Genomic DNA, 27,528 nt, shown 5'->3' with positions numbered 1-27,528 from the left:
TCCAACCAGCCCATCCCCCTTGTGTGACTGTTCCATGATTTATTTATTTTTTCCTCTGCCTCATTCTCAGTCATTGTTTTCACAGTAACGACACACACAAAATGGCGACGAATGCGGCTGCCGACAAGTACTCTGTGCTGCTTCCGACGTACAACGAGCGCGAGAATCTGCCGCTGATCGTGTGGCTGCTCGTCCGCGCCTTCGAAGCCCAGTTGCGTATTCAACATCACCCCCAATGACAAACCGTTCATCTGACCTGGCGCGAGTCGGGGGGGGGATCAGGAGGGCCCATCCACTCACTCACTTCACTCACTCACTTCACTCACTCACTTCACTTCACTCACTCACTCACTCACTCACTCACTTTGGTGCTTGTTCATTGCGTTTCTTCGATGTTTTGCAGCAAGTTCAATTACGAGATCATCATCATTGACGACAACAGCCCCGACCAGACCATCGAGGTCGCAAAGCAGCTCCAGTCGCTCTACGGCGAGCATCACATTGTAAAAACGTCCTAAAATCTCATACTGACAACGCTGCATAGGAAGGCTCTATACTTGGATTATTGATGGTTGGCTATGGTGGTGTTGCTATTGGGACAATATTAGGTGCTGCGACCACGTCCTGGAAAACTCGGCCTCGGTACTGCATCAAAAAACGAAGAAAAAAAAAACTCTGTTTTGCTCAGACAGAGCTTTTGGTTCTCATTTCTCATCGTGATGGATCACTTTATGTAGGCACGGCGTACATTCACGGCATCAAGCACGCGACGGGCAACTTTATCATCATCATGGACGCCGATATGTCCCACCATGTAAGGTTTTCAAACAGCTGAACTCTCGTTGCTCTGCGTTACGAGTTAGTGCTCACATGGCTGTTGTCGTTACCATTGCCAATCGTCCAGCCCAAGTTCATCCCGCAATTCATCGCGTTCGTAGTCCTGCTAGATACCGCTATCTCGACCGCCTCGAATGTTTCGCTAAAACTCTTCTTCTTTGCTTCGTTTGTGTTTCTGCCTTTTGTGTTTCTGTACGCAGGAAGCAGCGTGAGAAGGATTACGACATTGTCTCGGGCACCCGCTACATGGGCGACGGCGGTGCCTTTGGTTGGGATGTCAGCCGAAAGCTGATCAGGTGAATCTTCACGCTCAAACTTTCGCTGCTGTAACATCGCTCACAGCTCTAACTTCCGAGCTTGTCTCCCTCGTTCTCTCTCACAGCCGCACTGCAAACTACCTGGCACAAACTCTGCTGCGCCCCAACGCCAGCGACTTGACGGGCAGCTTCCGGTAAACCCAAACGAAAAAAGCGCGTACTTGAGTGGTCAAAACCGACTCGCTCATGCTTGTGCTGACCTTCTTGCAAATCTCATCCTGTTGCTCAGACTCTACAAGAAGGAGGTTCTCGCTCGTCTCATGGAAGAGTGCGTGTCCAAGGGCTACGTCTTCCAAATGGAAATGATTGTTCGTGCTCGCCTTCTTGGATTTACTCTTGCCGAGGTAGGCGTGTGCGCTTTTTGTTTGTTTTGTTTTGTTTTGTTTTGTTTTGATACGCCATTGAAAGGTGTTGCATCAAGTCCTGGGATGCTCAACCCTTTCATTTCCTTACAGGTGCCAATCTCTTTCGTGGATCGCGTCTACGGCGAATCCAAGCTTGGTGGCATGGAAGTGGTCACATACGCCGAAGGCTTGATGTACCTGTTTGCCAACACTTGATTGGACAAACATGAGTTTCGTGACTGTGTGTGTGGTTGTCAACTCGACCTGAAACGCATTTTGCTGCAATGTCATGCATTGGGTCTTCCTCCTCCTCCAACCGCGAAAAACAAATTCAACGCTTTCAAAACAATGAGATTCATTCTACGACGCGGAACTTGGAACATAGATCATTCAAACATGCAGCGCAACAGGTCATAACGAGAGACTTTTGTGGGACACAAAATTTCAGTCCTTGAGGTGCCCTGTCTTTCGCAGCGTTGTCTCGGCCAGTTCAATTTCGTCTTCCACGACCTGTACGATCAAAGCAATTCGGTAGGTCGGGAGACGACGGGTGAGAAGCTTTGAATGATACGATCCAACCACAACACTTTAAAATTCTACAAATACTCACCAGCGTGTAATCGGTCAAGAAGGTGCTCATGTAGTAAATATGAACTCCGTTATCTGCCAGCGGCTCGGCAAACTGGGCAACGATACCACTCTCCTCTGTCTCCCAGAAAACACAAAAGTCAGACTCGCGGTTTGAATCTACAATGAATGAACAAGCTCTCGTGCCCCTCGCCCCTCCTCCAAAACAAAAATACTCACCAAAGCCAAGCGGGCCATCGTAACATTGAATAACACGGTAAGGAACGGCACTCTTGTTGCAGGTCGAGGGTAGCCGCGCGAGCGATTCTTCGTCCAACACAAGCGAGATGGTGTTATCGACCAGGGCGAACGAGAAAAAGTGCCGCCTGCCAACACAATGAACAACAGGAAAACAGAAGTGCCCAAAAAGTGAGAGCAAACGCTCCAACTTTGAACAAAAGCCAACATTGCTCGCAAGAGACTTTTACATTGGATCATCGTTCTCCGCCGAGTCCTTCTCTTCGCTGTACAGCATGAGCTCAATCAGAGTAAGAGCCACGCTGGACAGTTGATCGCGTGGAACGCATGCCAAGTAAACATGCTTGTCGTGCACAATCACTGGATGGATCTTTTTGGCCTCGGGTGCTGCAGCCGCGGGAAGAACGGCTTCTTCGCTCTGAACGGCGGAAGCCACCGTTGTCGTGTCGCTCTTCTTGACGAGACTGTTGCCAAACTCGTCGTAATCGTCACCAGTGTGCGAATCGTCAAACACCTTGTAGTTTTTCGACAAGACAATGACAGCGGCCTCCAGCAAGCGCTCCGGCACCATGATAAAGTCGTTTTGGTAGGTCGACAGGTAGAAGATGGTAATGTTTGCCTCTGCCAGCGGCTTTGTGACGGATTTGACGATACCAGTCTTGTCTGCAAGATTGGATTTGAGTTAGTTACTCGAGAATTCGAGAAGCACGACAAACAACAAACGATCAACACGCACTAATCCAGTCAGCGGGACCAATGTCGCCTTCGCACAACTGCAAGAGCCGCCAGGTGTCCTTTGAGACGGAGAGAGTGTCGGTTTGCGGGAGAGCTGCCAACACACAAAACATCACTGAGGTAAGTTTCCACGACCCGCTTGACCTCAAACTGAAAAAACTACCCGATCTTGCCTCAAAAACTGCAATACATGTTCACGATGAACGCATCCTTACTCTTGTATTGCGCATCGTCGATGATGAGCGTGTACTCGTCCTTGGTCGCAGTGATGCAGAAAAAGTCGTCATTCCTGCCATAATTCCAAGCGCATCAAAAAGCAGCATTGGTGTTGAGAGTGAGTGCTTTTGGTTTGCCAGCAACGTGTTTGAGTGGTTCCACTGAGGCCTGGTAACGGCAAGAGGGTTTGTGCAATGATAGCAATGACCCCTTCAGTAAGCCGTTTTTGTCTCCGTCACTCCCATCCTCGCTCTGTCGCCATCGCACCGTGCTTCGTTCTGCCGGATCTCGCGTCGCTCGGTCGCGAGTGCGCGGCTGGACGACCCTGCGTTGCCCGACCGCGGCAATTGCAGCATGGGCCAAATAGCCGGCAAACCACTTCACTCTTTCGCCCCCCCCCTCGCTCACTCACTGACTCTCAAAGCGCCAAGAGTGCGGAACTCACGTTGGGTAGAATGCAATGCGGAGGAGCGGATGGGCAAAGTCGCGGATGGAGCCGCGCGGTATGCTCGCGACGCGGACACGCTGCGGCAGAATGTACAACTCCATTTTGGCGGGAAAGGAGAACTGAAGAATGGACTGATTTTGGGGATTGGAGTGGTGGGAAAACTAGATCGAATATCAGTGGAGATGGAAATTACAGCTGTAGAGAGAGGGAGAGCAAGCGGAAGGCGGGGGAGGCGGGGGGGGGAGTTAGAGAGGGAACGAGTGGGAAGCGAGGTAGAGGAGGAAACGGGTAAACAGAAGCTCAGAGATGCGATCAACATTGAGAGCCGGGTTAAGTCATCCGATGGGTCACTCTGAACGAGCTTTGAGATTGGGATTTGGATTAGGAGGCGGCGGGGCGGGGGGTTGGAGCGAGATGAGAAGGGGAGATGGAAAGAGCGCGGTGCTGTGGCCTGTTTCGCTGAATTGACAGCAATCACATGTGCGTTTGTTGTTATTTGTTGTTGTTTATCGACGATGCGACACACAGTTGATATCACAGCCACAATGGAACAGGGGAGAGGTGCGGTTGGCTGGCTGGCTGGTTGGTTCAAGAGGAAGCAATCTCCTTGATCTTGGCTGAAACAGTCGTGTCGATCTGCTTGCTCTGGTCGTCGAACGCCTTGCCAACCTGCACCAATAAATAAAGAAATCAAAAAGCGCGCGTTGTGTGGTAAGAATTCGTACCACGCAACACTAAAACTACATGATGGCAGCACTGCAACGAATGCAAAAACAAATGGGGACAAAAACGTACGTCTTTTTCAAAGCGGAAAACCTCGCTCGTGGAAACGCCAGACTTCTTGGCGTCCGTGATGGCTTTGGCGCGGACACGGCGCAGACGAATCTTGTACTCTTCACCCTGCTCGCGAGCCATCTTGGTGAGCTTTTCTCGGAACTCTTGCGTCATTCTACAACAGCAACGAAGAAGCAGGTTGGCGAGTTTGTGAGCAAGAAAGGATGGAATCTCGGCGCTGCGCAGCTCAAACTCAATCCATTGCAACAGCACCACAGCTTAAAAAAAACCATGCGTAGCCACGAATGGTAGGTGCTTGCAGAGTAAGCAACAAACCGCTGCTGCGACGACGTACTTTGGAATGACACACTTGACAAACTTGCCATCGCGAACTGGGTTGATGTTCAGGTCTGCCTCACGGATGGCGCGCTCGATATCGTCGAGAACCTGGGACAGGCGTCAAACCAAGCAGCGCAGCAGCAATAGGTAGACGTTAGGTGCCAAGAACAGAACCCAGCTCGCAAACAATCGATTGCGGCGCAGAAATCCAGCTTTACCGTCTCATCGTTCACGCTAATCACCAGCGTGCTTGCATCCTTCACGGAAACCATGCCGTGCTCGTTCAGTGGTCGGCCGCGCACCTTCACGCTGTCCAGCATGGCTACATCCAACGAAAACTCGCGAGTCAGACCCAAAAAACAACACAAATCAACTCCAAAACCAAAACCGAGCCATTCCAAAGCTGAGAACGCACCTGGAGTGGCGCGCCCAGTTCGCAGCTTGGCCAGCGCAGTAGTCAGAAACTTGGCCGTGGTGGAGAGACGCGTCCGGACCTCGTCCAGCTGCGGCATTGCCGGCTTGGCATCGCCTTTCGGGGAGTCCTCGTCCATTTCGGCATCTTCTTCGTCGTCGTCCTTGTTCTTGTTGCCTTTGCCCTTCTCAGCTGCATCGTATGTCGTCCAACAATCGATCGTTCACCAGTTAAGATTTGCCAAGATTTGGTGAATGATTTACGACCGAAACAAGTCTCTCTCCGAAATGCAAACAACGGGCAGAACGTACGCTTGTCCCGACCACGCGCGTAGCATCGGACGTGGGTTGCGGATGCCCTGTTTGACAGCATGCCAGCCGCCTGGGCACTGGCTGGGAGCGCGATCGCAGCACGAGACGAAACAGTCCATGTGCTCGATGACACCGTAGACGACGACGACGCCGACGCGGCCAACACGCTCGACCGCGCGGTGATGACTGCCGTGGCCATAGTGCGCGCAGGTGTCGGACGCACTGTGAGGAAGGCAGCACGCGTGGCGAGGCGAGCAGCGGCGCTGGTTGCAAGGTTGCACAAAGTCATTGTTGATCGGCTTTCTGAGCGCTGGCGAAAAGTGCCAAAACACAAATCCAAAAAAAGGAGCAATGATGAGACATATTGAAATATTGAAATGGAGGCGGTACGCAATGGAAACATGAATGAAGAGCTGGTCGAACCTCTACAATCTCGATGAATTCTGGCTCGAGTTCAACCTCACGGAGCCAACACTGATCAAAGCCGCGATTGACTGGTTCCAACAGCGACATGTTTGAGTGCCTGTGAGTTTTACAGGATGGCTGCAGTGTACCTTTCATTGATTAGATCATTGAATACAGTAAAGAATCAAGCATTCAATCCAACTCCGACCGTTCTGAGCTTCGCAGACACCGACCTTTATTTTCATAGTTTCCTGACAATAGACGAACGTGTCTCCGGCGCACAGACAAACCGGAAGAGCTGTCTCGTCAAATCCAATGCATGAGCGTTCAATTCGAATTTTGCTCTCAGCAGTCTAAATTTGTGCCAATTCTAGTACGATTGTGCAACGCCACATCATCATCCCATCTCAACAAAATCCGTCCTCCCTGTGTGATCATCCAAAATATATTGTTGTTTTGTGACAGATTGTGAAGAGCAGGACTTGAGAGGCCCGGGTTTAGGGAGGCGATGCCAGTCGCAAGCAACGGCGCAACTCTTTCATTGTACTTTCTCTGGTGTCTCCTGTCCTGGCATTTCATACCATCGATGAACATCCCTAATACCGATGACGGACGAGAGATCAGTGGGCATTCGGGAACGAGATGGCGGTGGAAGAATCGCAGAAAACTCGGCAGTCAAACGACTTTCATCTCACTGAATCTGATTTACTTCACACCGAAGCAAAGCAGGCATATGAAGCCATGACAGACAAGACAGACAAGTGCTCGATGACACCGTAGACGACGACGACGCCGACGCGGCCAACACGCTCGACCGCGCGGTGATGACTGCCGTGGCCATAGTGCGCGCAGGTGTCGGACGCACTGTGAGGAAGGCAGCACGCGTGGCGAGGCGAGCAGCGGCGCTGGTTGCAAGGTTGCACAAAGTCATTGTTGATCGGCTTTCTGAGCGCTGGCGAAAAGTGCCAAAACACAAATCCAAAAAAAGGAGCAATGATGAGACATATTGAAATATTGAAATGGAGGCGGTACGCAATGGAAACATGAATGAAGAGCTGGTCGAACCTGTACAATCTCGATGAATTCTGGCTCGAGTTCAACCTCACGGAGCCAGCAATGATCAAAGCCGCGATTGACTGGTTCCAACACAGCGACATGTTTGAGTGCCTGTGAGTTTTACAGGATGGCTGCAGTGTACCTTTCATTGATTAGATCATTGAATACAGTAAAGAATCAAGCATTCAATCCAACTCCGACCGTTCTGAGCTTCGCAGACACCGTCCTTTATTTTCATAGTTTCCCGACAATAGAGGAAGGTGTCTCCGGCGCACAGACAAACCGAAAGAGCTGTCTCGTCACATCCAATGCATGAGCGTTCAATTCGAATTTTGCTCTCAGCAGTCTAAATTTGTGCCAATTCTAGTACGATTGTGCAACGCCACATCATCATCCCATCTCAACAAAATCCGTCCTTCCTGTGTGATAATCCAAAATATATTGTCGTTTTGTGACAGATTGTGAAGAGCAGGACCTGAGAGGCCCGGGTTTAGGGAGGCGATGCCAGTCGCAAGCAACGGCGCAACTCTTTCATTGTACTTTCTCTGGTGTCTCCTGTCCTGGCATTTCATACCATCGATGAACATCCCTAATACCGATGACGGACGAGAGATCAGTGGGCATTCGGGAACGAGATGGCGGTGGAAGAATCGCAGAAAACTCGGCAGTCAAACGACTTTCATCTCACTGAAACTGATTTGCTTCACACAGAAGCAAAGCAGGCATATGAAGCCATGACAGACAAGACAGACAAGACAGACAAGTTGTTTGAAACAGTGAAGCAAGCGACCGGAGAGCTCAGGTCAGGAAACCAAAGTTTGTATTTTGAACGAAAATGACCTAACATTCGTGTTGTGCGCACAACAGTCTTTCCGGCCATCGTATTGATGATGCCGGGGCTAAAGTGATCGCTGAAGCACTCAAGAGCAACAGAACACTGACCAGTATCGAGTATGATCCTCAAACGCTGACGACTGCTTGCCAATGATATGGTAGTTTAGACATGCTCTTACCGCGTGAAACAGTCTGAGTGCGAATCAGATTGGCTTTGACGGAGGTCAAGCGATTGCCGAAGCACTCAAGAGCAACGGAACGCTAACTGCTCTCAAGTATGTCTCCTCTTACGACGACTTGACGATGATGTGATGGTTTCTGACAGAGTTATTTTGGTGACATGCTCTTGCCGCTTGAAACAGTCTGAACAATAATTCGATTGGCGATACTGGAGCTCAAGCGTTTGCTGAAGCACTCGAGCACAACGAGACACTGACCGATCTCGAGTATGTCTCCTCTCATGACGGCTCGATGATGACATGATAGTTTCTGACAGAGTTGTTTTGATGACATGCTCGCACCGCATGGACCAGTCTGAGAATAAGTCGGATTGGTGGTGCAGGGACGAAGGCTCTCGAAATGACTGGCAACACGAGGTGTCGTGTGTTGTAAGTCCCTTTGGTTTAGCAAAATGCAGAGAATTCGGACAAGATATGTCGTGCTGACCTTGGAGCCTAACCTTCCGATTTGCTTGGGTTCTCCTTGTGTCGCAATTGGCCTTCCAACAGTCTTCAAAGCGATGGCATCCCGCTATCTGTTCAACAACGGGCTCCGTCATCAAGATCCTCCGCTTCTTCATCTCCCAATGAGCAAGTTCGTATGTCGCAACCTCGTGTCGAGGATCTGGAGCAGCAGCTTCAAGACAAAGATGCGGCTGTTGATTCACAAATGCCTGGAGACGAAGTCCTGGAAGGTCAGGATGCTCGAGGTGAGCACTGGATGGAATGTCCTGTGATCTCGCTCTGATTTTTTTTATTTCGCGATCTTGAACAGAGGACCCGTCAACTCCAAGCGCTCGCCATCAACCACCGGCTGCTTCTGCGCCCCTTCCAAATCCTCATCAACCAGCAGCTGTGTCTGATGTCAGACTGCATGAATCATCCAGTGCACCTACAATGCAAGGTAGGATTTTGTGTCATCGGTTGCGGGTTTTGGACGATCAGCTCACTCACCCCGATCCACCCACCAAAATTTTGAATACTTCAGTGATCGACGACCCGATAGATGTCTCGCAAACTAGCCAAGGCCAGGTGCATGACTTGTACTCTGACACGGTTCGCCTCCTCGAGTCCATCGGCATGCCGCGCGCTGCTGAGCTTGTACCGCTACCTTCGGACGACGGCCTGGGCCTTCTCGAGCGCTGCACGACACTGGAGCTCGTTAGGAAAATCGTCGAGTACCTGGATGAGCACGCAGACTTGACGAGCACGTCGACATTGGTCGATCGCGTGCACGCTCTTGGCTTCGACCAGCGTGTCGCCGACCTTCTTGAAGCTCACCGGCAGCGCTGCGGCGACATGTGGGGCGTTCGATCAATTGCCGACTGGCTCTTGACGTACGTAGAAGAATGCCTCGAGCCTCCAAGCGACGCCCGCTTTCCGTACACTCCGGACACACGCGGAGTGAGGTCGCAGCAGCAAACCGGAAGGCGTGATGGTCGACCGCTTCAATATGTGAACTACCCAGCCGCCGCCATTGAACGGGGGTCAGATGCGCTCAGGCAGCCACTTAACGACTATTTCAGTACGTTTCAAAGCACCCTCCCAAATTACCAGAACCGCCTGCCTGTCTACTTGTACCACGGCACCAGTCACGAAAATGCCATCTACATATTCACCAACGGCCCCGAGCGACTGAGCACTCACCAAGATTTCAGCCGCGAAGGCGCATTCTGCACCACAACCGACCTGCGACAAGCCATAGACTGGGCCAGAAGGCGTCATGTGCTCGGAAACGGCCTCTCGTCGCCTGCGGTCGTCATCTTCCAGCTCTTTCAGGATGAGCTCGACCACGAACGCTCGTGGTCGCCAGATAATATCGAATGGGAGCGGCTTATTCTCTCGTCGCGTCTACATGAGCGCCTACTGCGGCAGTACTACCACCACGATGCTTCGGCTGAGGATTGTCAGGAGATTGCGCAGAGGGCCGACTTCGTGTCCGGTCCCTACAGTGCAGCGGGCAGCAGTTGAATCAAGCCCTCTCTCTTGATGACGCTCTCGCGATCGATTTGAGGCCAGATGGCCAGCAGACTGCGGCCATAAACGTCCGTGCCACCAACCTTCTGCATGATCGTTGCGTTGCGATTTTGTTCTTTGAGCAAACTCGGTACTGATGAGATTCTATTGAGGTTGACATACTTGCGTCAAGCTCAAACACGAATCATAGCTGCACCCAATGTGATTCGGTGGTCGTGAGAGTGCTAGATTAGCTTGTTGTGTTGTTGTTCGCTGATTTCGATAAAATACTCCTTGTCGAACTTGGAAAATTGAACGCCTTTTTGATCTCCATATTCATTCCACGTTTCCACACTCTTGCCGGCAATGAATATCAACACGATACAATTCTCGATCCGATGATTTTGACTCTAAGCAACTTGCGCTCGTCATTGCTCTCTGGAGTTCCAAGGCAAAGACCAAGTACTGTATGGCCACGATTTTCAATATTCCAACCGGGTCGAATACGCGCCTACCAGGACTTTACTTTTCGGGGCGAGAGCAGCCAGTCTTCAAAATGCAGTCGTATGAGTGCATGACTGACAGACAGCGCGAGTTGTACGACAACATCCAGAACAGACAGCGCGAGTTGTACGACAACATCCAGAATGCGAGTGGATTTCTATCGTAAGAGAGCACCAAAGTTTAGTTGCGAAAACCAGTGTGACAGGGCGCTGACGAGTTGGACGACAGGCTGGAGCACCGACAGATTGACGATGCTGGAGCGCAGGCGATTGCCGAGGCACTCAAGGTGAACAGGACGGTGACGACGCTCTAGTAAGACAATTCCGCGTTTCCTTGATGCATGAGAGCAGGTGGTTCCAGTTGAGGATGGTCCGAGTGGCTCACTGACGGAGGCAATGTGTGTGTGGAACAGCTTGGGCAGCAATCAGATTGGCGATGCGGGGCTGAACGCGATTGCTGAGGCACTCAAAGTCAACACGACGGTGGCGACCCTCAAGTAAGGGCATTTTCACACTGTTGGCTGATGCGTGTGAGTGGGCAATTTCAGCAAAAGGGGCCGAACGAGTGCTCACTGGTGGAAGGAATTGACAGTTTGGCTGCAAATCAGATTGGCAATGTTGGAGCGCAGGCGATTGCTGACACTCTCAAAGCGAACACGACGCTGGCTGGACTCCAGTAAGTCAATTGTGCTTGTGCGTGAGTGATTTTCATCGGGCATGCAGAGGACTCACGACTGATGGAGGGGGGAACGCACAGTTTGGGCAAGAATCGAATCGGCGATGCTGGTGCGACGGCAATTGCAGAGGCACTCCAAGCGAGCACGGCGCTGATTCATCTTTAGTGAGTCATCTCACGTTGACTGCTGCCTTTTTGAATGGGTGGAATTCGACGAGGGCATTCAGAAGACTCACTGATGGGTATGGACAGTCTGGTGGAGAATCAGATTGGCGATGCCGGGGCGCAGGCGATTGCGGAGGGGCTCAACGGCAACACGAGGCTGACTGGGCTCTAGTAAGGCATTTGATGATGTTGACTGATGCTTGATGCTTGTGAATGGTTGATCCAACATGGGCCGTTCAAATTGGCTCACCTACCGATGGAGGGGATGGACAGTTTATATCAGAACGAGTTTGGTGATGCTGGAGCGCAGGCGATGGCCCAGGCACTCAAAGTGAACACGACGTTGACGTGGCTCTCGTAAGGCGTCAGAATTTTGACGGGTGCATGTCCGAAATAGTTCTAACTGAACGAGGGATGGACAGCTTGCGTGCGAATCAGATTGGCGATGCTGGAGCGCAGGCAGTTGCCGAGGCACTCAGAGTGAACAAGAAGCTGACTTGGCTCGAGTAAGTTGCTCGTACAGGACATTGAGCAGAGGTCGGTGTACTTTGCTATGCTGTCACCTAACTCACCCCCGTTGAGCGGTAGCCTACAATATAATTGCATTGGCAATGTTACTGTTCAAGTGATTGGTGAGACTCGCAAAGCCACCCGTCCAAAAATTGAGTAAGTCCTTGCAAGTGAGAGCCATCGGTCAACCAATGGATTGGCCCCTGCTGACGGCTCATTCCATCTTGCCCGTTCGTTGCGCAGCATCGACAACCAGATCAACCCTCGTGTGTTCTCTTTATTTCCACGATTAGCAAGTGCTGACGACATTCAAGACGTGTTTCGCTTACTAACCTGCGGGCCAGAGCTAGACAATCAGTCCGCATCACTTCCAGCACTGACATCCGAGATTGTCCACTTCATTATGGACGAAGCACATTACTGGCAAGGCGTGAAGCACGCTAAGCGAGCACTGTTTGATGGCACTCTCCCCGATTGTATTCTGAAAGTCACGTTGCCTCAGAGTATCAATGGCTGCTCGATCCGTGTGAAGGCCATTCAAGTGCTTCGTAACAAGAAGGAACGTCGCGACAGCATCGATGACGGCGTTTTCGATTTGATTGTTCGAGATGAGAACGGTGCAGTTCGATACGAATGTGCGGCAAACCCGAATGTTGTCGATTCGAACATTGCGCGCGCGACGATATTGCCATCGAGTACTCCCATCATCGAACACATGCGCGAGGGTTGGCACGTTCAAGTACGATCCAGCAAGTCCGCCCAAGACGTGCTGCTTGAATCCCTTTATGTTGGATATGTCTAACAATCAATGCATGTCCATTACTCTCGCTGCCGTTGCTCACTACGAACATGAATCCGGAGCACGAATCTGGAAAGAATCAAGGCTAAGAAATGTTATGATCAGAATCGCTTTATGTTGGATATGTCTAACAATCAATGCATGTCCATTACTCTCGCTGTCGTTGCTCACTACGAACATGAATCCGGAGCACGAATCTGGAAAGAATCAAGGCTAAGAAATGTTATGATCAGAGATCGTTCCACGAAGATACGAGTTATAGGTTGATGATGAGAGGAATAATAAGGAAAGAAGAGACTTCACTAATACAAAGCGACCAGTGAGCACACTCCAAATACAGATACACATCAACCCATAACAAGAAATGGAGTCGGTTTGGCAGGTTTGTCTGAATTGTATTCAAATAAACTCCCGTTCAAAAAGGTTTGGCATTTGAGTCTGTTTTTGGGAAGTGTCAGTCCTTGTTTGTTAAGCTGTTTTGAGGAGATGCAAAGCATGACTGAAAGACAGCGCGAGTTGTACGACAAAGTCAAGAATGCGAGTGGAAACCTCATGTAAGATAAAAGCCCGAGTTGATTGGAACACAGTGTTGACAGCGCGAGTGTGTGCTGACGAAAATGGAGGGGAACAGTCTGGGTGATCATCAGACTGGTGATGACGAAGCGAAGGCGATTGCTGAGGCGCTCAAAGTGAACAAGACGGTGACCTGGCTCATGTAAGGCACCTCACTTTGACTGTTGCATGTGATTGGGCGATTCAGAAGAGTGCTCACCGATGGAAGGGATGGACAGTCTGTGGGCGACTCAGATTGGTCATGTTGGTGCGCAGGCGATTGCAGAGGCACTGAAAGTGAACAGGACACTGAAGGAGCTCCAGTATGGCATCTGTGCTGTTGAGTGGATAATTCAGCAGTGTAGTGACGACAAAGGACGGACAGTCTGCATACGAATCAGATTGGCGATGCTGGTGCACAAGCGATTGCTGAGGCACTTGAAGTGAACACGGCGCTGAGGCGCCTCGAGTAAGGCATATCGCACTTTGACTAATGCATTTGAGTGGGTGATTCAGAAGAGTGCTCACTGATGGAGGGGACGGATAGTTTGGGCTGTAATCAGATTGGCAAGGCTGGAGCGCGAGCGATTGCTGAAGCACTCAAAGCGAACACGACGCTGACTTCTCTTGAGTGAGGCATCTCACTCTTGTCGGTGCATGAGAGTGGGTGATTCAGACGAGCGCTCTCTGATGAATGGGACGTATAGTTTGTGGGAGAGTCAGATTGGCGATGCTGGTGTACAGGCGATTTTTGAGGCTCTCAAAGAGAATGCAACGGTGACTAAGCTCGGGTCAGTCGCCTCACTTTGACTGTCGCATGTGAATGTGATCCAGCGTGGCGTATTCAGAGTGCTCACTGATGGAGGGGATGAACAGACTGAGTGACAGTCAGATTGGCGATGCTGGAGCGCACGCGATTGCTGAAGCACTCAAAGTGAACAAGACGCTGTCTTGCCTCAAGTCAGGCATTTCGCATCTACTGGTGCTTATGAGTGGGTGGTCAAGTAGAAGGTATTCGGAGTGCTCACTGATGGGATGAACAGACTGTGTGCCTGTCAGATTGGCGATGCTGGAGCGCACGCGATTGCTGAAGCACTCAGAGTGAACAAGACGGTGACGACGCTCTAGTAAGGCAGCTTCTTTTGACTGATACATGTGAATGCGTGACTTCAACAGAAGGCAGTTCAGCGTGCTCATTCATGGAGGAGATGGACAGTCTGCATGAGAATCAGATTGGCGATGCTGGGGCGCGAGCGATTGCTGAAGCACTCAGAGTGAACACGACACTGACTCAGTTGTAGTAAGGCAGCTTCTTTTGACTGATACATGTGAATGCGTGACTTCAACAGAAGGCAGTTCAGCGTGCTCATTCATGGAGGAGATGGACAGTTTGCATATGAATCAGATTGGCGATGTTGGAGCACAGGCGATTGCTGAAGCACTCAAGCTGAACACGATGGTGAATGAGCTATTGTAAGCAATCTCACGTTGACCGGTGCGTGTGATCAAGTAGAAGGTATTAGGAGTGCTCACCGATGGAGGGGAATGGGACAGTTTGAGTGGCAATCAGATCGGTGACATTGGAGTGCACGCAATCGCTGAAGCACTCAAAGTGAACACGACGGTGACTGAGCTCGAGTAAGTTGCTGTGCGCTTTGCTTTGCTCGTCTCACTCGTTGAGCCAGGGTCAGACATACCTTGCTCACCCTTTTAGCGATAGTCTACGATACAATTGCATTGGCAATGTTGGTCTTCAAGCGTTTGATGAAATGTGTCAAGTCAACCGAACTCTGTCTAATTTTTGGTATGTTGTTTGTCCGAACGATTTGTGCTCCAACCAGAGGAGTCGCTACGGAGTACTCATTCTCTCTGCTTGTTCGTGCGCAGGATCGATGGCCAGATCAACCCTCTTGCATTCTCCTTGCTTCCACGATTGGCAACTGCTGAAGATCTTCACAACGTGTTTCACTTGCTAAGCAGCGGACTGGCGCTGGAGGATCAACCCACATCTCTACCAGCACTACCAAACGAGATTGCCGAGCTCATTATGGACGAAGCGCACTACTGGCAAGGCGTGCAGCAAAGCAAGCGATCGGAGTTTGATGATGAGTTCCCCGCGTATCTTATTCTGAAAGTCACACTGCCTCAATGCGTCAATGGGAATTCAATCCGTATAAAAGCAATTCAAGTGCTTCGCGACTGGCGCAAGCGTCCTGACAACACCGGTGACTGTGTTTTGATTTGATTGTTCGAGATGAGCAAGGTGCTCTTCGATACGAGTGCTCGGAGAAATCGACTGTTGTCGATTCGAACCTCGACCTTGTGACAATCCTGCCAGCCAATGATCCTATCATCCGACAAATGCGCGCGGGTTGGCAAGTTCAAGTTCGAACCAGCAAGTCTTCTCGAGATGAGTTGTTTGAATCGCTTTATGTTGGATTTGTCTAACGACAGTTATCGGAATGTTTGGGTGCAAACCGCCTACTTGTTCGAATCGATGGAATGTTCCGTATAGTGCTCGGGCAAGGTTGACTCTCAACGACGAAAGAGCCTCGAAAGAAGAGGTTGAAATGCAAACAGCTCGTAGCATTGGCAACTCCCAACTTGCGCTGAATTATTCACTAGTGGTTGATGATGTTACAACAACGCGCACCGGCTTGTGCCTGGAAGATCCAAATGTATCTGAGTCGCATTGCGGACGCTCGAACGGCCAAGGTTTCGGCTGCATCCCCAAATTTGTGGTCTGCTTGTAAATCTGATGCGACGCACGACAGATTGGACATGGGGAAAATTTGGAAAACAAAAATGCTGATATTGGAACAGGAAGAGAAACAAGCATAAAAAGGGTCACAACATTGCACCAAAGACGAGTTAAGACGAGCTAACAGCGAGTTGCTGAGCATCGGCTTGGGTCGCGGTGTTGTTGACGTTGCTGTTGTTGCTGTTGTTATTGTTGTTGTGATAGTTGCGGGGCTGACCAAATCGGCGCTGCCGTCGTCAAATGAAACGAGATCAAAAAGCGATGTGAGTTTTCAAAAAGAGAAAAAAAAAAAAAAAAAAGTCACACAACACCGCGAGCCACCACGAAAACACGCCGCAGCGCAGCCTCACTTACCGGACGCTGGGTTTGTGCTGCACCCGCACCACCGACAAACTGGCGCTGAAGCCGTTGCTGACCGCCTTCCTTGCCTGCAGCAGCGGGGCGTTGACCTGGCCCGCGTCGTTGATTTGAATCTAACACTCAAAGAGAGAGAGAGAGACAGAGAGCGGGTGGAGTAAGAACAAGGCGAGCTTCATCAAAACAGCTGCGTTGCTTTTTTTTTTTTTTTTTTTTTTTTTGTTGTTGTTGTTGTTGTTGTTTGTTTGTTTGTTTTTGGGAATTGGGGCTATGGTTGCCCTTCGAACAAGTCAAGCAAACTCTCTTACAGGCGCTGGCGGCGCGTTGCTGTTGCTCGCGGAAGCCTTGGACACCAGAGCGTTGCTCAAACAAGAACTCGTTCTTCTCGATGAAAGTGGTTGACTTGTCGGTGAAGAGGAGGGCTAGGTGGTGCAGCTTGGAAAGGTCGGAACGGTGAACAACGATTGTGTTGGTTGGTTGGTTGAGCGAAGCGTGCAGCTCGTCCGACATGATCATCTTGCTGACAATGCGGTGAACGGTGGCCTGGGGCAAGTCAAACAGCTGGGCCAGCGTGTCCAGGCTGATCGAGTCGTAAATGCCGCTGTAGGTGAAGAGGTATGTCCGGAGACCCTCCTCTTGGATCTTGAGGCTGAGCATGTCCTTGACCTTGTCGGCGGTGGGGAAGAGCGACCAAATCTTGATGGAGCGGATGAGCGTTTGAGCCTGGTTCCAGTTGCACGCGGCGAGCGCACGCGCGGCGGCAATAACGTGATCACGAGTGTTTTCCGGGGGACCATGGAAGATTTGACGGTCGACAAAGTCCCAGTACTTGCGGAAGTGCTTGGAAATCATCAGACGCTTGTGGTTGTACGGGTGAGCAGCCATGTTGGGGATTTCGAGCAGCATGGCCGAGGTCAGGTAGACGCACTCGAGGAGTTCGACGTTAATGTGCATGTGGAAGGGCAGCTGGCGACGGCGCTCAATCTTCTCCTGCTCGACGTTGCGCTCGGCACCAGGGTACTTTTGCTGGGTGGGCCCTTGGGCAAGGAGCTCCTTGGCGCGACCCGAGCTCACCAAATCCTGCAAGCAGTGGTGGGCGTCAACAATCAAGCCAGCGCGGAAGGCGCACAGACCGAGTTGGACCATGGTGCGATTGAAAAGGATGTGCGTCTCAATGTCGGCGTGCGTCACCGTCTCTTGAAGGTGGGACATGAGCATCAAGTCGCGGGCCTCAAACCACCGGTCGTGCAGGGCGTGGTGGTAGATGTGGCAGAGCATGGCGCGCGAGCGAATGCGGGCGGTCTTGTCGTTGTGATAAATGTACTTGCACAGGCGAGCCATGAGCGCGGTGGCGCGCTCGTCAGTGCCGGTCGGTGAGCTGACAGCGGAAGCAAGGGCAGGCGAAGACAAGAGGCCTTTCTCTGCAAATTCGCGATAATCCAACTTGATGTAGACGTGCTCGATGCGACGAAGATAGAGTCGGCAAATGTCGACAACGACGCCAATGCGCTCAACCATCTCTTGGGCAGCAACAAGCAAGCTGACCAGGCGGTTTTCGTCACGGAGGTGGGAAATGTACTCGACAGTGTGGGGATCGGCCGACTGGAGCGTGCGAGTGAACTCGTCGTCCAAGCGCTCGACCGTTCCCAGAACGCTACCGCGCACGGCGAGGGGCTTGGAGGTATCGCTCAAGTTCTCATTCTCTTCAGTGACATGGTCGCCGACGATCAGTGTGGGGGTTTCGCGGACAATGCGCAATAGCTCGCCAACGTTGGCAAAGCAGCTGTTCCACAGCTCGGTGGACATGGGAGGAGTGGTCGAGGCAGCGTCAAACTCGGCAGCCACGAGGTGCAGGAAAATCTTGAGGCGCATGGCGACGCCCAGCTTGGCCGTCTCGGAAATTTCTGCCAGCTTCTTGAGCGTGTCAATCATGTCGTTCTTGTCGGTGCCCTTCTTGCCGCGAGCAGCAACAATCTCTTGCAGCTTGGCGACCATCATGGCGTGTGTAATCTCAGCGTCCTTCGGGAAGAAGACCTTCTCGGCCTTCACCTCCACCTTGGGCTCGGCAGCCTCGGCGGCCGCGTTTTCGTCGGGCTTTGGCGCGACAGCACGAACACGCTTGACCTTCTTGAGAGGCTTCTCGGGCTCGCCGACCTTCTTCAAGAAGTACTCGCGCGTGTACTGGGGCGTGCCGCCTTCGTCTTCGGACGACGAGGACTCGGACGAGTCCCAGTCCGACGACTCGTCGGAATCGGCAGCAGCGGCCTTGGCTGTGGCTGTGGCTGCGGCGGGCTTGGTGGCGGGCTTTTTGGGAGCCTCGTCCTCGCTATCGGAATCGCTGGACGAGTCCGAGCTCGATGCCGCAGCCTTCTTGCCAGCGGCAGCCTTGCCTGGCGCGGGCTTGGCAGTCTTGGCCGTTGGCTTTTTGGGGGTGTCCGAATCGGAATCAGAGCTCGAGTCAGAGCTGGATTCGGATTCTTTGGCCTCCTTCGAAGGCTTGACGGGGGCGTTGGCCTCGGGGCTGGCGCGGTACGTGGCGAGCTGCGCCTCGTACATCGGGGCGTTCTTCTTGAGCTTTTGCTTGATGGCGACCAGACCCTTGGCGTGCAGCTTGTTCAGCTTTTCAGCCGCCTCGGCCGTTTCCGGCACAGCCTTTGCAATAATGTCAATCGCGCGAAGGAAGGGCTTTGGCAACGGGGTTCCAGCCTTGAACTTTTCGGCGAGCTTGAGCAGCTTTTCGAGGTCTGTGTGTCACGACGAGTTGGATCACGATTGATTTTTGGTGGTAAGACAGAGAGAGAGAGGGAGAAAGAGCAGAGAGGATGAGCGCAACGATGTCGACATCAACTTGAAAAACTCGGAAAGCAACGACGAGCGGCGAGGACCGCCCTCCCGACAACGACAACGACAACCACGGTGGGGAAGACTGACCTGTGTGCATGCTGGTAAAGTCGTTGGTCTTGCGGTGGACGTTGAGCTCCTTGAGGATCTTTTCAATCTCGTCGTTGAGCTTTTCCGCCGCAGACTTGACGACGCGCTTGACGTCCTCATCGTCGCTGCTGTCGTGGAAGCGGCTGTGCACCCCAAGAATCACAGTCAACCATGGCAACAGTCAGTCACGGCGCGCTTCCGAGCAGAGAGCGAGGGCGGTGTGTGTGTGTGTGGGGATGGGTCGACTCCAATGCATTTCCAGCCAAAGTCCAACCCGGCCATGTGCTGCCTTGCTTTTTTTTTTTTTTTTTTTTTTTTTTTTGGATGGATTTCAACATCAAAAATTCAACATCAAAAAGCCAACAAAAGAAAAAGCCTCGTGTGTTTGCTCTCTCTCTCATTCTCGCCGCGCTCTTCTAGCGCATGCTTTGCTCTACTGTTCGGCAGCGTGCGTTGTTCGGCTGGCGTTCGCTCGGATGAGGGAAGAGAGGGAGAAACGGAAAGCTTCGGATCTCGCGTTTTTCCAGCCTCGCGTCCATCCTTCCTTCCTCTTCCTTCCTTCCTCTGCCTCGGACGGACTGCTGTGGCGTTGCCGATGCGATGGGGCTTTTTTCGACGCACCTGGCTGCGGGGCGCGTGGGCTGGATGACGCGCTCGTCCTCGGATTCAGACGACGACTCGCTGGACGATGTGTCGCCACTGGCAAAGAAGCGAGACATTGTGGAAAACAGAAAAAAAAAGGAATAAACTGAACGATCGCAAATGGAAGACAATCGGATCAGACAGCGCTGATGCATGATGATGAAACATGCATCGACAGAGCAACAAGAGAGATCAAAAATCAACGATCAAAGGGAGGGGCGGCGGCGGTGAAGCGAAAAGCAGAGTAAAAGAAAATGGCGCCAAACAAAAAAATGCGGGAAGCAGAATCGAGCTTCGGAGCGTCTGAGCGTCTGAGGTGGTGGGGTTTTTCCGCTGTTATGTTGCTAGTTCAACGCGCAATGCATGCAGATCCACAGACCTGTCTTCTCGCTCTCTTGGTAAGGTAACAGGAGCAGGATTGCCGCAGTCTTTTTTTTTTTCTTTTTTTTTCACCTCATCCCACGCTCACAGCCCCCAAACACACAACAACAATGGCCAAGACCAAGGAGGAGTCGAGCAAGGCGAAGGCCGTCAAGGACACCAAGAAGGAGAAGGAGAGCAAGAAGAGCACCAAGGAGCAGGACGACTCTGACAACGAGGGCGCTCTTGAGCTCGACTACGACCTGCTCGTCTCGCGCGTCTCGGTCATTGCCAAGCCGCTCGCCAACAAGAAGCTCACCAAGAAGGTCCTCAAGACAGTCAAGAAGGGTGCGTCGCCTCCTCTGCATCGGAGACACAGAGACAGAGACAGAGACAGGCAGACAGAGACAGAGGCTCAATGCAAAAGCCACAGTTCACCGCGTGCTTTTTTCCACTCTTTTTTTTTTTCTTTTTTTTTTTTTTTTTTGAGGGCTTTTCCATTGACTGAATCTCAACGTGCTTTGCTGGAAGAGAGGAGAAAGGATTGAAGGAAGGGGAAAGGGAGGGGATGGAATACGCTCGCCTCGACATCCACCCGCCCCCTTCATGAGTTGATCTCCGAACAGCAAACTCACTCTCCTTGTTCTTGCTTGGATTCACACTATTGCTTGGATTCACACTATTGCTTGGATTCACACTATTGCAGCTGCCAAGGCAAAGCAAATCCGCCGCGGTGTCAAGGAAGTCGTCAAGGCCCTCAAGAAGAAGGAAACTGGGTAAGCACGAGCGCTCAACTATGGTGATGATTGCTCAAAATACTTGGTTCCGGCCCTCACTCTCTCCCCTGCGATAACGCTCCCTCACCCTCGACAGCGTCGTTATCATTGCTGGTGACATCTCACCCATCGATGTCGTTGCTCACATTCCCGTTCTCTGCGAGGAGATGAGCGTCCCGTACGTGTACGTCCCTTCCAAGGAGCAACTCGGTGCTGCCGGCTCCACCAAGCGCCCCACCAGTGTTGTTCTCGTCAAGCAAAACAAGGACATTAAGGAGGCTTTCGATGAGACTGTTGCTGAAGTCAAGGCATTGCCAGCACCATTCTAAAAGAGGAAATGGGTGTTTTGTTCCTTGCGGTTGTTTGTTTGTTGTTGGTTGTGTTCTCCTCCTCCGTGTTTTCGCCTGGAGGAAGAAGTTATAAAAGAAGTTACAAAAATTACCCCCAAAGCCCGATCCTTCGATGTTGTTGAGCGGTACCAAGTCAAAAACGAAATTGGATGTTTTTTTTTTTTGTTTTTTCGAAAAAAAAAAAACTAAAAGTACAGCACAACTCAACCATTACCAATACAATAATAATCGCCAATCACTTGGGAGCTGTTGGCTTGACTGTTGGCGAGACGGGTGAAGCGGGCGTGGTTGGCGCCGGGGTTGGCGGCAATGGGATGGAGCTTGGCTCAATGTCCACCTGCCACACCGGCTTTGTGCTTGCTGCGTTCTTCTGGATCTGGTTCATGAGTTCCTGATTGATTGCTTGGCGATCGTCATGGCTCCGTGCCAAGCGTCGTCGCTCCTCCGCCGGCAGTCGCTAAACCACATGCAACCAAGTGCAGCGCAACGTGAGCTTACTGAAAGCCGCCGCCCCGCCGCGCAGCAACCCGTCATCGAGTCTACCAACTCTTTCAAACGGTATCAGATGCAAAAGGGGGTCGCATCAACCTACCCCGAGCAGCTCGTCGTGCGATGGTGTTGTGCGCGTCATGCACCAGTAGCCAAAGTAGATGACGGCCGCACCGCTGACCAGCGCTTTCGTATATCGCTCCATGGTTTGTGTTTGCTTTGAACAGTTGTGGGTAGAATTAAGCTAACGTTGTGGTAGCAGCTTTGTTCAGGTGCAGAATGAGGTGAAAAGTGTCTGAAGAACTGCCAAGAACAAGACTGATTGTTACTCTTCGAGCCATTCGCATCAATCCGTCATCGATTGGATTCGCTCTTTGCAGGGATATTCAACAGCTGAATTCCAACGCAATGACAGTGGTTGCGGCACGGTGGGTCGGGTTTTCGATTTTTGCGACCGATTTCTCGCCAAAATTGCCCTCTTTCAGGGATTACAGTTGCGTCCATCAAAATGTCTAGAAAATGGTGCCCAAGACGCAGATTGGGAATATGTCAATGGATTAAGCAATAAAACAACATTTTGAATAGACGTCTATCGAATCAAGCAGTTGGACGGTCTGAAGAGTGCTGATCTAGGGTTCTGTGATGCATCGCAAGTTGCTGAAAAGGCAAACCTGGATAACTGCCATTCCTAAGGCCCGTCTCCCATTTCTCTTGATGCAAAATTGACAGCAATGATATTTATAAGCTGCTGAAATGAATGGCAGGCGCGCAAAGCAATGGCTTTGGGCTGAAAGCAGTGCCGGTGGCGGGGTGTTTGAGGTTCGTTTTCGACCCTTTTTTCGCCATGCCCCTTTCTCGCCAAGCAACGCGATTCTGCAACAGGTCAGCTTCAACACTTTAAGCTGCTCAAATCTCTGAACCTATTTACCCTCGAATGAATTTTGCGCAACTTTGGATCAAGCACCGAATGGAACAACCACTCTTTTTTGTTTGTTTTGTTTCTCCATTTTCCACTCAACCCCTCGCGCCCTTCTCTCTCTCTTCCTCTTTTTCCTTGTAAGAAGCACTTGTTGACTCATTTTCAAACTCCAGCAACCCATCCCTCCAACTCCGTTGTCTCCGCTGCATCATCCCACAACGCAGACCTCGATACAACTTAAAATGCGTCAAAGTCGATTTGAATCAAACCGTTTCACTTTTTTTTTTTGTTTCATATTTTCTTCGTTTTTGTCGTGCTTTGCAGACTCTCCTTTCTTTGTCAGCCCTTCAAGCAAGCAGTCTCTGAAGCTCAAACCTTCCACTACAAAAACACAGCGACATAAAGACATGGGTGCACAGGCAAGCAAGTCCTTTGAAGAAGCAGAAGGCGATTCTTCCCAAACTCGGGCAAACGGCTCGAAACCAATTCAAACGGCTCGCGTCCACGACTTGCATCTGACGCCCGTCCGCAACGCTCTGCCGGCGTATCTGGACCCGCGCTCCCCGCAAAACAGGATCGACCATGGCGCAATGGCGCCGCGGACTCCGCTGGCGGGCAAAGTCTTCATGGAACGCACTCACAACGCTTCCCCTTCCATCCGCATGCCCAAGCGCCATCCGCGTGTCAGCGAGCTGTCGGGTCACGCACCATACCAGGCGGCTCACAAGAAGGCCAGGACTTCGGGAGTTCCAGAGACAGAGATTGCGTTCGACCCGCGATCGCCGAGCCGCATCAGCCGGACTCCGCTTCGCTCAACTGCCGCTCCAACATTCGATCCGAGGTCACCTCGCATGGTGGCTCGCACCCCTCTCGCTCATCAGCAGCAACAGAAGCACTACTCTGCAATGATGCAGACCGCGGCAATGGTGCCGCAGCAAATCTTGGTTCTCGAAGAGCCGTTGGACTCGTCGTTCGCCGCCCCTGCGCAAGACGAGCCCTGGGAGGATGTCGAGGAGAGTGAAGAAGACGAAAACGCTACACCCGCCCAAGAGGTTGCATCTGACGACTCGAACAAGGCCTTCCACGGCGCGTTCACTTCGCAAACCTCGATCAAGTACGCGTCGGGCGCCCATCGCCGCTTGCTGATGCCAAGCGAGCGCAATTCCAGCCGCAATCCCTTTCCGTCTCCGATGCGCATGAACTCGCTGCCTGGGTTCAACACCCCCATTTTGCGCAAGCAAATGCTCGTTCGTCAGGCACAGCGCCGCGTGACTCCCGTCTCTGTCGTTCTTTCGGAAGACACTGCACAGGAGGATTCCGACGCCGAGTGGCAGGATGTTCCCGCTTCAGAGGCGGTCGAAACCCCTGCGACCGAGCTTGGCAACTCGCTCAATGAAAGCATGCTCGTCATGGTCGACGCCAGCTCGCCTTCGCGGCAGATCAGCGGGGCTTTCTCAACACCCATGGACACAACCACAGGCATGGACTTGGCCACCACCGTCGATGACCTGAGTGGTGACGAGGAGGAGCAGGACGACGACAACATGCCTTCTCCCATTTCCAAGCCAAGCAAGCGCAAGAGCTCTCTGGACGCCTTTGACATTCACGCCGAGCTGGACGCTGCGGTGAGCGCAATGAAAAAGCAAGAGCTGTCGCGCCCCGTGTCTGTCGACTTGACGCTGACGGAAAAGCCCAACAAGCGCAAGTCTGCCCTTGCGCTCCCCATGCTCGCCGACATGTCTGTCATGCAGGCTCGCGCGCCGACTCGCTTTAGCACACCTCAGCTCTCGCCTGCTCGTAAGCGCGCATCTGCCGGCCCGCAATGGCAAGCGAACAGCGCTGCTCGCCAGCCGCTAGGACTTGCCACGCAGAATCAGACCGCTGGTGGCCTTTTCGGCGCCGTGGTCAACACCAAACACATGCGGACACCCCCGTCCAAGCGTCAGTCACAGCTCTTCACAGGTGTCAAGGCTGGCGCTGAGAACGCCTTCTCGTTCAGCCCCGCCCAAAAGCGCCTGTTTTCCAGCGTTGCTCCTTCTCCTTTGCGTGACAGCGGGTATGGCGGCAGCATGGAGGCTTCTTCTGTGATGTGAGCTGTCCTTCATCTCGCGCATGTCGTTCTTGTTGATAATTTTGGTCGAGTCGATGCTACGTTCCCTTCTTCTGTTTTCTATCTCGCCATTTCTGTTGAATATCCCCCCACCCCTCCTGCATCCTTCTGCAATGCAAGCTTGCCTGCTGTGCAGAAGTTACTCTCGTTGTTGTTGTCGTTGGTGTTGTTGTTGTTGTTGTTGATTGTTCGAAATGCTCAAAAGTTCCCTCTTGAAAATGCACTTCAAAACAACTTTCATCCTGTTCTCAGAATCTCACCCCCTGTTTGTTTCTCAGACTTTTTTTCTTCTTATTTTCTAAAACCAGCCACTCCATTTGCTCGTCCCGAATGGAACAACAAGAGACTCAGACCGACGATCAAGCGGACGCCAGGTCACACGAGGATCCCGCGCCGGACGACGCCGCAGCGCACCAAGCAGACGACGAAGACATGCAACCTGCTGCTGCTGCTGCATCAGCCCCTGCACGTAAGCGAGGCCGGCCGCCAAAGAAGCGACGCGGTGGGACTGGCGTGGACGGATCTGCCGCTCCTTCTGCTGAGCCTGGTCCAGCCAGAGCAGCGTCGATCTCGGCCGTGCGATCACGCGCGGCAGCTGCGGCAACGACCGCTGAAGCGACTGGAAGTGGCAGCGCGGCGGACGTGTCGCCCGAGTTCAAGGACTTGCGCGCGCTGCTGGCGCATGCAGAGCGACTCGCTGCGTCTGTGACAAACACGGCGGGACTTGTGGCGAACGAGTCCATCCTGCTGCGGGAATACGTGACAGAGCGCGATGCGTTGCTTGAAGAACGGGCGTCGCGGCTGCGAGACGTTGCCGAGATCACCGAGGACTATGAAGCAATCAACGCTGGATTGCAGCAGCTCGTGGACGAGCGCGACCAGCTGCGCGCAGAGATCAACCGTCTTCAGACACACATCTACACGCCGCTCAAGGACCGCATCGATCAAGTCCGGCTGCAGGCTGGCATGGCCAAGCTGCCAACCTTGCAGGACGAGCACGATGCTCGCGTGAGTGAATATCTGCAGCAGCGACGTTCTGGTGCGATTCTATAGCCATGGCTAGTAGGGTATCTTCAAGAGCCTGCTTTTTCGGAGGCGGGGAGGGGAAAAGGCCGTGGATGAGCGGCGAACAGCGTTGGGTCAAGGCTTTGTGCGAGCCAAAAGTTCAACAACGGAATTTCTTGCCTACCTTGTCCACTCGTGGTCGTCAGAAAGTTGTTCAGTGGAACTTGGCATCAGCTTGTGTGTGCTCTGTCCTTGTTGCTCTGTCTGTGGCGAATCGTTGACTCGTTTCGTTCAACGTAGTTTTTGTCTGCCCTGTCCGCTCGCCCCCTCCCCTCCCCTCTGACGACGGGTCTGTTTTCTCTTCTTGTGTTCTTAACCGTGCTGTATCTTATTAACCTTCTAATATCATATTTATTGCTATTCCATCGTACAGTATCCGTTCACCGAATACGCCCTTCATCACCCGCCTTTCTCTGTCTTTGTTCTTGTTTTCTTTCAATCTTATCCTGCTTGTCTTCTTTCAATCTCTTCCTTCTTTTGTTGCCTTTTGTTCTTGTTCGTTATTGTGACTTTACTGCTTCCAACAAAATAGAATCAACAAAAAAGCAAAAAAGTCGCGTCACGCCATTGTTTTTTTTTGTTTTTTTGTTTTTTCTTCCTTCTTCTTTCTCTCTTCGCCTTTTCCGCTTATTCTTTCCATTTCGTGCTCCGTTTTTCGCGTCCAAGTCCGTTTTTTTTTTGTTTCCAAACACTTTATCTCATTCTATCCCTCTTCATCTCTCATCTCTCGTCTTCTCGTCTCTCGTCTTCTCGTCTTCTCGTCTTCTCGTCTGGAACAACTGCCCCCCTTCGCACGTGGAAGATTCGCATCCCCCAACATTTTTCCACTCTCTCTTTTTTCCACTTCTGATCGTCGTCTCGCCATTTCACACCACAGAACTCCATCCATCATCATCATCATCATCATAGTCATCATCATCATCATAGTCATCATCATCATCATCATCATCATCATCCTAGCTTTTCTGAGGTTTGCTCGCTCTTTCTCTGTTTTCTCACTCGCCACGTCACTGCCAACGCTTCAGTGCCGCTCTTTTTCCCTTCGTTTCCCATCTCCCTTCATCTCCCTCACTCCACTCACTCGCTCCTCCATCCCACTCACTCCACTCACTCAGAGTTCACCTTCATCATCATCATCATCGTCTCGTCAATCACTCGTCGTGTTGCATCGTGTGTTATCATCCCACTTTTTTTTTTTTTTTTTTTTTTTTTTTGGGAAACGGAGGTGGGAAATTTTGCACATCCCAACAAAACCATACCCCTTCAGCACCCGTTTAGTTCACTCTTCGTATCCCATTCCATTCTAAATCCGCACTTTACCCTTACTCTCTGCTCACTAACTTTGTTCATTTTGTTTCACTCCTCCTTTTCCATCCCACTGCCCCTCTCCACCCAACAGCGCCCCCCCCTAACCCCTTGTTTTTTTCATTAATCACCAACCCTCTTCTTCCCCATAATCCCCCCTAACCCTAACTCCCCCTTTCACCCGTTTTTCGCATGACCAAGAGCAAGACGTCCACGCGGCTGATGAGCGGA

General features: G+C 51.8%; 11 protein-coding genes across 11 annotated transcripts; 7 read left to right on the top strand and 4 right to left on the bottom strand.

Moving 5' to 3' along the window:
* The first annotated feature begins 82 nt into the window (after nt 1-82).
* On the top strand, nt 83-1,851 carry CAOG_07721 (dolichyl-phosphate mannosyltransferase). Its single transcript, XM_004343545.2, has 9 exons — nt 83-211; nt 404-503; nt 609-642; nt 738-814; nt 905-930; nt 1,038-1,133; nt 1,220-1,288; nt 1,384-1,498; nt 1,610-1,851. Exons 1-9 carry the CDS (start codon nt 102-104, stop codon nt 1,712-1,714), a joined length of 732 nt encoding a protein of 243 aa, XP_004343595.1. The 5' UTR covers nt 83-101; the 3' UTR covers nt 1,715-1,851.
* CAOG_07720 (hypothetical protein) lies at nt 1,845-3,847 on the bottom strand. Its single transcript, XM_004343544.2, has 7 exons — nt 3,720-3,847; nt 3,274-3,347; nt 3,060-3,152; nt 2,554-2,986; nt 2,306-2,451; nt 2,109-2,203; nt 1,845-2,008 (listed from the first exon to the last, which is right to left on the bottom strand). Exons 1-7 carry the CDS (start codon nt 3,821-3,823, stop codon nt 1,943-1,945), a joined length of 1,011 nt encoding a protein of 336 aa, XP_004343594.1. The 5' UTR covers nt 3,824-3,847; the 3' UTR covers nt 1,845-1,942.
* Nucleotides 3,848-4,186: 339 nt separating this feature from the next.
* Nucleotides 4,187-5,905, bottom strand: CAOG_07719 (hypothetical protein). The gene is made up of 6 exons (XM_004343543.2): nt 5,559-5,905; nt 5,251-5,439; nt 5,054-5,157; nt 4,852-4,943; nt 4,518-4,671; nt 4,187-4,391 (listed from the first exon to the last, which is right to left on the bottom strand). Exons 1-6 carry the CDS (start codon nt 5,845-5,847, stop codon nt 4,311-4,313), a joined length of 909 nt encoding a protein of 302 aa, XP_004343593.2. The 5' UTR covers nt 5,848-5,905; the 3' UTR covers nt 4,187-4,310.
* Nucleotides 5,906-7,010: 1,105 nt separating this feature from the next.
* CAOG_07718 (hypothetical protein) lies at nt 7,011-10,042 on the top strand (the record flags this gene model as incomplete). Its single annotated transcript, XM_004343542.2, has 8 exons — nt 7,011-7,132; nt 7,887-7,970; nt 8,045-8,128; nt 8,216-8,299; nt 8,387-8,461; nt 8,582-8,766; nt 8,847-8,975; nt 9,060-10,042. The coding sequence occupies 8 exons, from the start codon at nt 7,011-7,013 to the stop codon at nt 10,040-10,042; spliced, it is 1,746 nt and encodes a 581-aa protein (XP_004343592.2).
* Nucleotides 10,043-11,622: 1,580 nt separating this feature from the next.
* Nucleotides 11,623-12,740, top strand: CAOG_07717 (hypothetical protein). Its single transcript, XM_004343541.2, has 4 exons — nt 11,623-11,728; nt 11,794-11,877; nt 11,960-12,037; nt 12,125-12,740. Exons 1-4 carry the CDS (start codon nt 11,628-11,630, stop codon nt 12,681-12,683), a joined length of 822 nt encoding a protein of 273 aa, XP_004343591.2. The 5' UTR covers nt 11,623-11,627; the 3' UTR covers nt 12,684-12,740.
* A 401-nt stretch (nt 12,741-13,141) lies between these two features.
* Nucleotides 13,142-15,743, top strand: CAOG_07716 (hypothetical protein). The gene is made up of 13 exons (XM_004343540.2): nt 13,142-13,234; nt 13,312-13,395; nt 13,472-13,555; nt 13,618-13,701; nt 13,780-13,863; nt 13,940-14,023; nt 14,109-14,192; nt 14,276-14,359; nt 14,449-14,532; nt 14,622-14,705; nt 14,787-14,870; nt 14,953-15,036; nt 15,120-15,743. The coding sequence occupies exons 1-13, from the start codon at nt 13,167-13,169 to the stop codon at nt 15,475-15,477; spliced, it is 1,350 nt and encodes a 449-aa protein (XP_004343590.2). The 5' UTR covers nt 13,142-13,166; the 3' UTR covers nt 15,478-15,743.
* A 280-nt stretch (nt 15,744-16,023) lies between these two features.
* CAOG_07715 (eukaryotic translation initiation factor 3 subunit C) lies at nt 16,024-20,034 on the bottom strand. The gene is made up of 5 exons (XM_004343539.2): nt 19,903-20,034; nt 19,282-19,424; nt 16,659-19,094; nt 16,348-16,466; nt 16,024-16,220 (listed from the first exon to the last, which is right to left on the bottom strand). The coding sequence occupies exons 1-5, from the start codon at nt 19,998-20,000 to the stop codon at nt 16,104-16,106; spliced, it is 2,913 nt and encodes a 970-aa protein (XP_004343589.2). The 5' UTR covers nt 20,001-20,034; the 3' UTR covers nt 16,024-16,103.
* A 319-nt stretch (nt 20,035-20,353) lies between these two features.
* On the top strand, nt 20,354-21,560 carry CAOG_07714 (nucleolar protein family A). The gene is made up of 3 exons (XM_004343538.2): nt 20,354-20,631; nt 20,990-21,059; nt 21,157-21,560. The coding sequence occupies exons 1-3, from the start codon at nt 20,415-20,417 to the stop codon at nt 21,386-21,388; spliced, it is 519 nt and encodes a 172-aa protein (XP_004343588.1). The 5' UTR covers nt 20,354-20,414; the 3' UTR covers nt 21,389-21,560.
* A 6-nt stretch (nt 21,561-21,566) lies between these two features.
* Nucleotides 21,567-22,206, bottom strand: CAOG_07713 (hypothetical protein). Its single transcript, XM_004343537.2, has 2 exons — nt 22,002-22,206; nt 21,567-21,866 (listed from the first exon to the last, which is right to left on the bottom strand). Exons 1-2 carry the CDS (start codon nt 22,101-22,103, stop codon nt 21,645-21,647), a joined length of 324 nt encoding a protein of 107 aa, XP_004343587.1. The 5' UTR covers nt 22,104-22,206; the 3' UTR covers nt 21,567-21,644.
* A 686-nt stretch (nt 22,207-22,892) lies between these two features.
* On the top strand, nt 22,893-25,168 carry CAOG_07712 (hypothetical protein). Its single transcript, XM_004343536.2, has 2 exons — nt 22,893-22,954; nt 23,142-25,168. The coding sequence occupies exon 2, from the start codon at nt 23,225-23,227 to the stop codon at nt 24,908-24,910; it is 1,686 nt and encodes a 561-aa protein (XP_004343586.1). The 5' UTR covers nt 22,893-22,954; nt 23,142-23,224; the 3' UTR covers nt 24,911-25,168.
* Nucleotides 25,169-25,249: 81 nt separating this feature from the next.
* On the top strand, nt 25,250-26,173 carry CAOG_07711 (hypothetical protein). The gene has a single exon (XM_004343535.2). It carries the CDS (start codon nt 25,258-25,260, stop codon nt 25,978-25,980), a length of 723 nt encoding a protein of 240 aa, XP_004343585.1. The 5' UTR covers nt 25,250-25,257; the 3' UTR covers nt 25,981-26,173.
* Nucleotides 26,174-27,528: the final 1,355 nt, after the last annotated feature.

Source organism: Capsaspora owczarzaki (assembly GCF_000151315.2).
Source record: "Capsaspora owczarzaki ATCC 30864 unplaced genomic scaffold supercont2.14, whole genome shotgun sequence".
NCBI classification, from domain to species: domain Eukaryota; class Filasterea; order Ministeriida; family Capsasporidae; genus Capsaspora; species Capsaspora owczarzaki.
The sequence above is the reverse complement of the archived record's forward strand: the minus strand, read 5'-3'. Positions and strand labels throughout refer to the sequence as shown.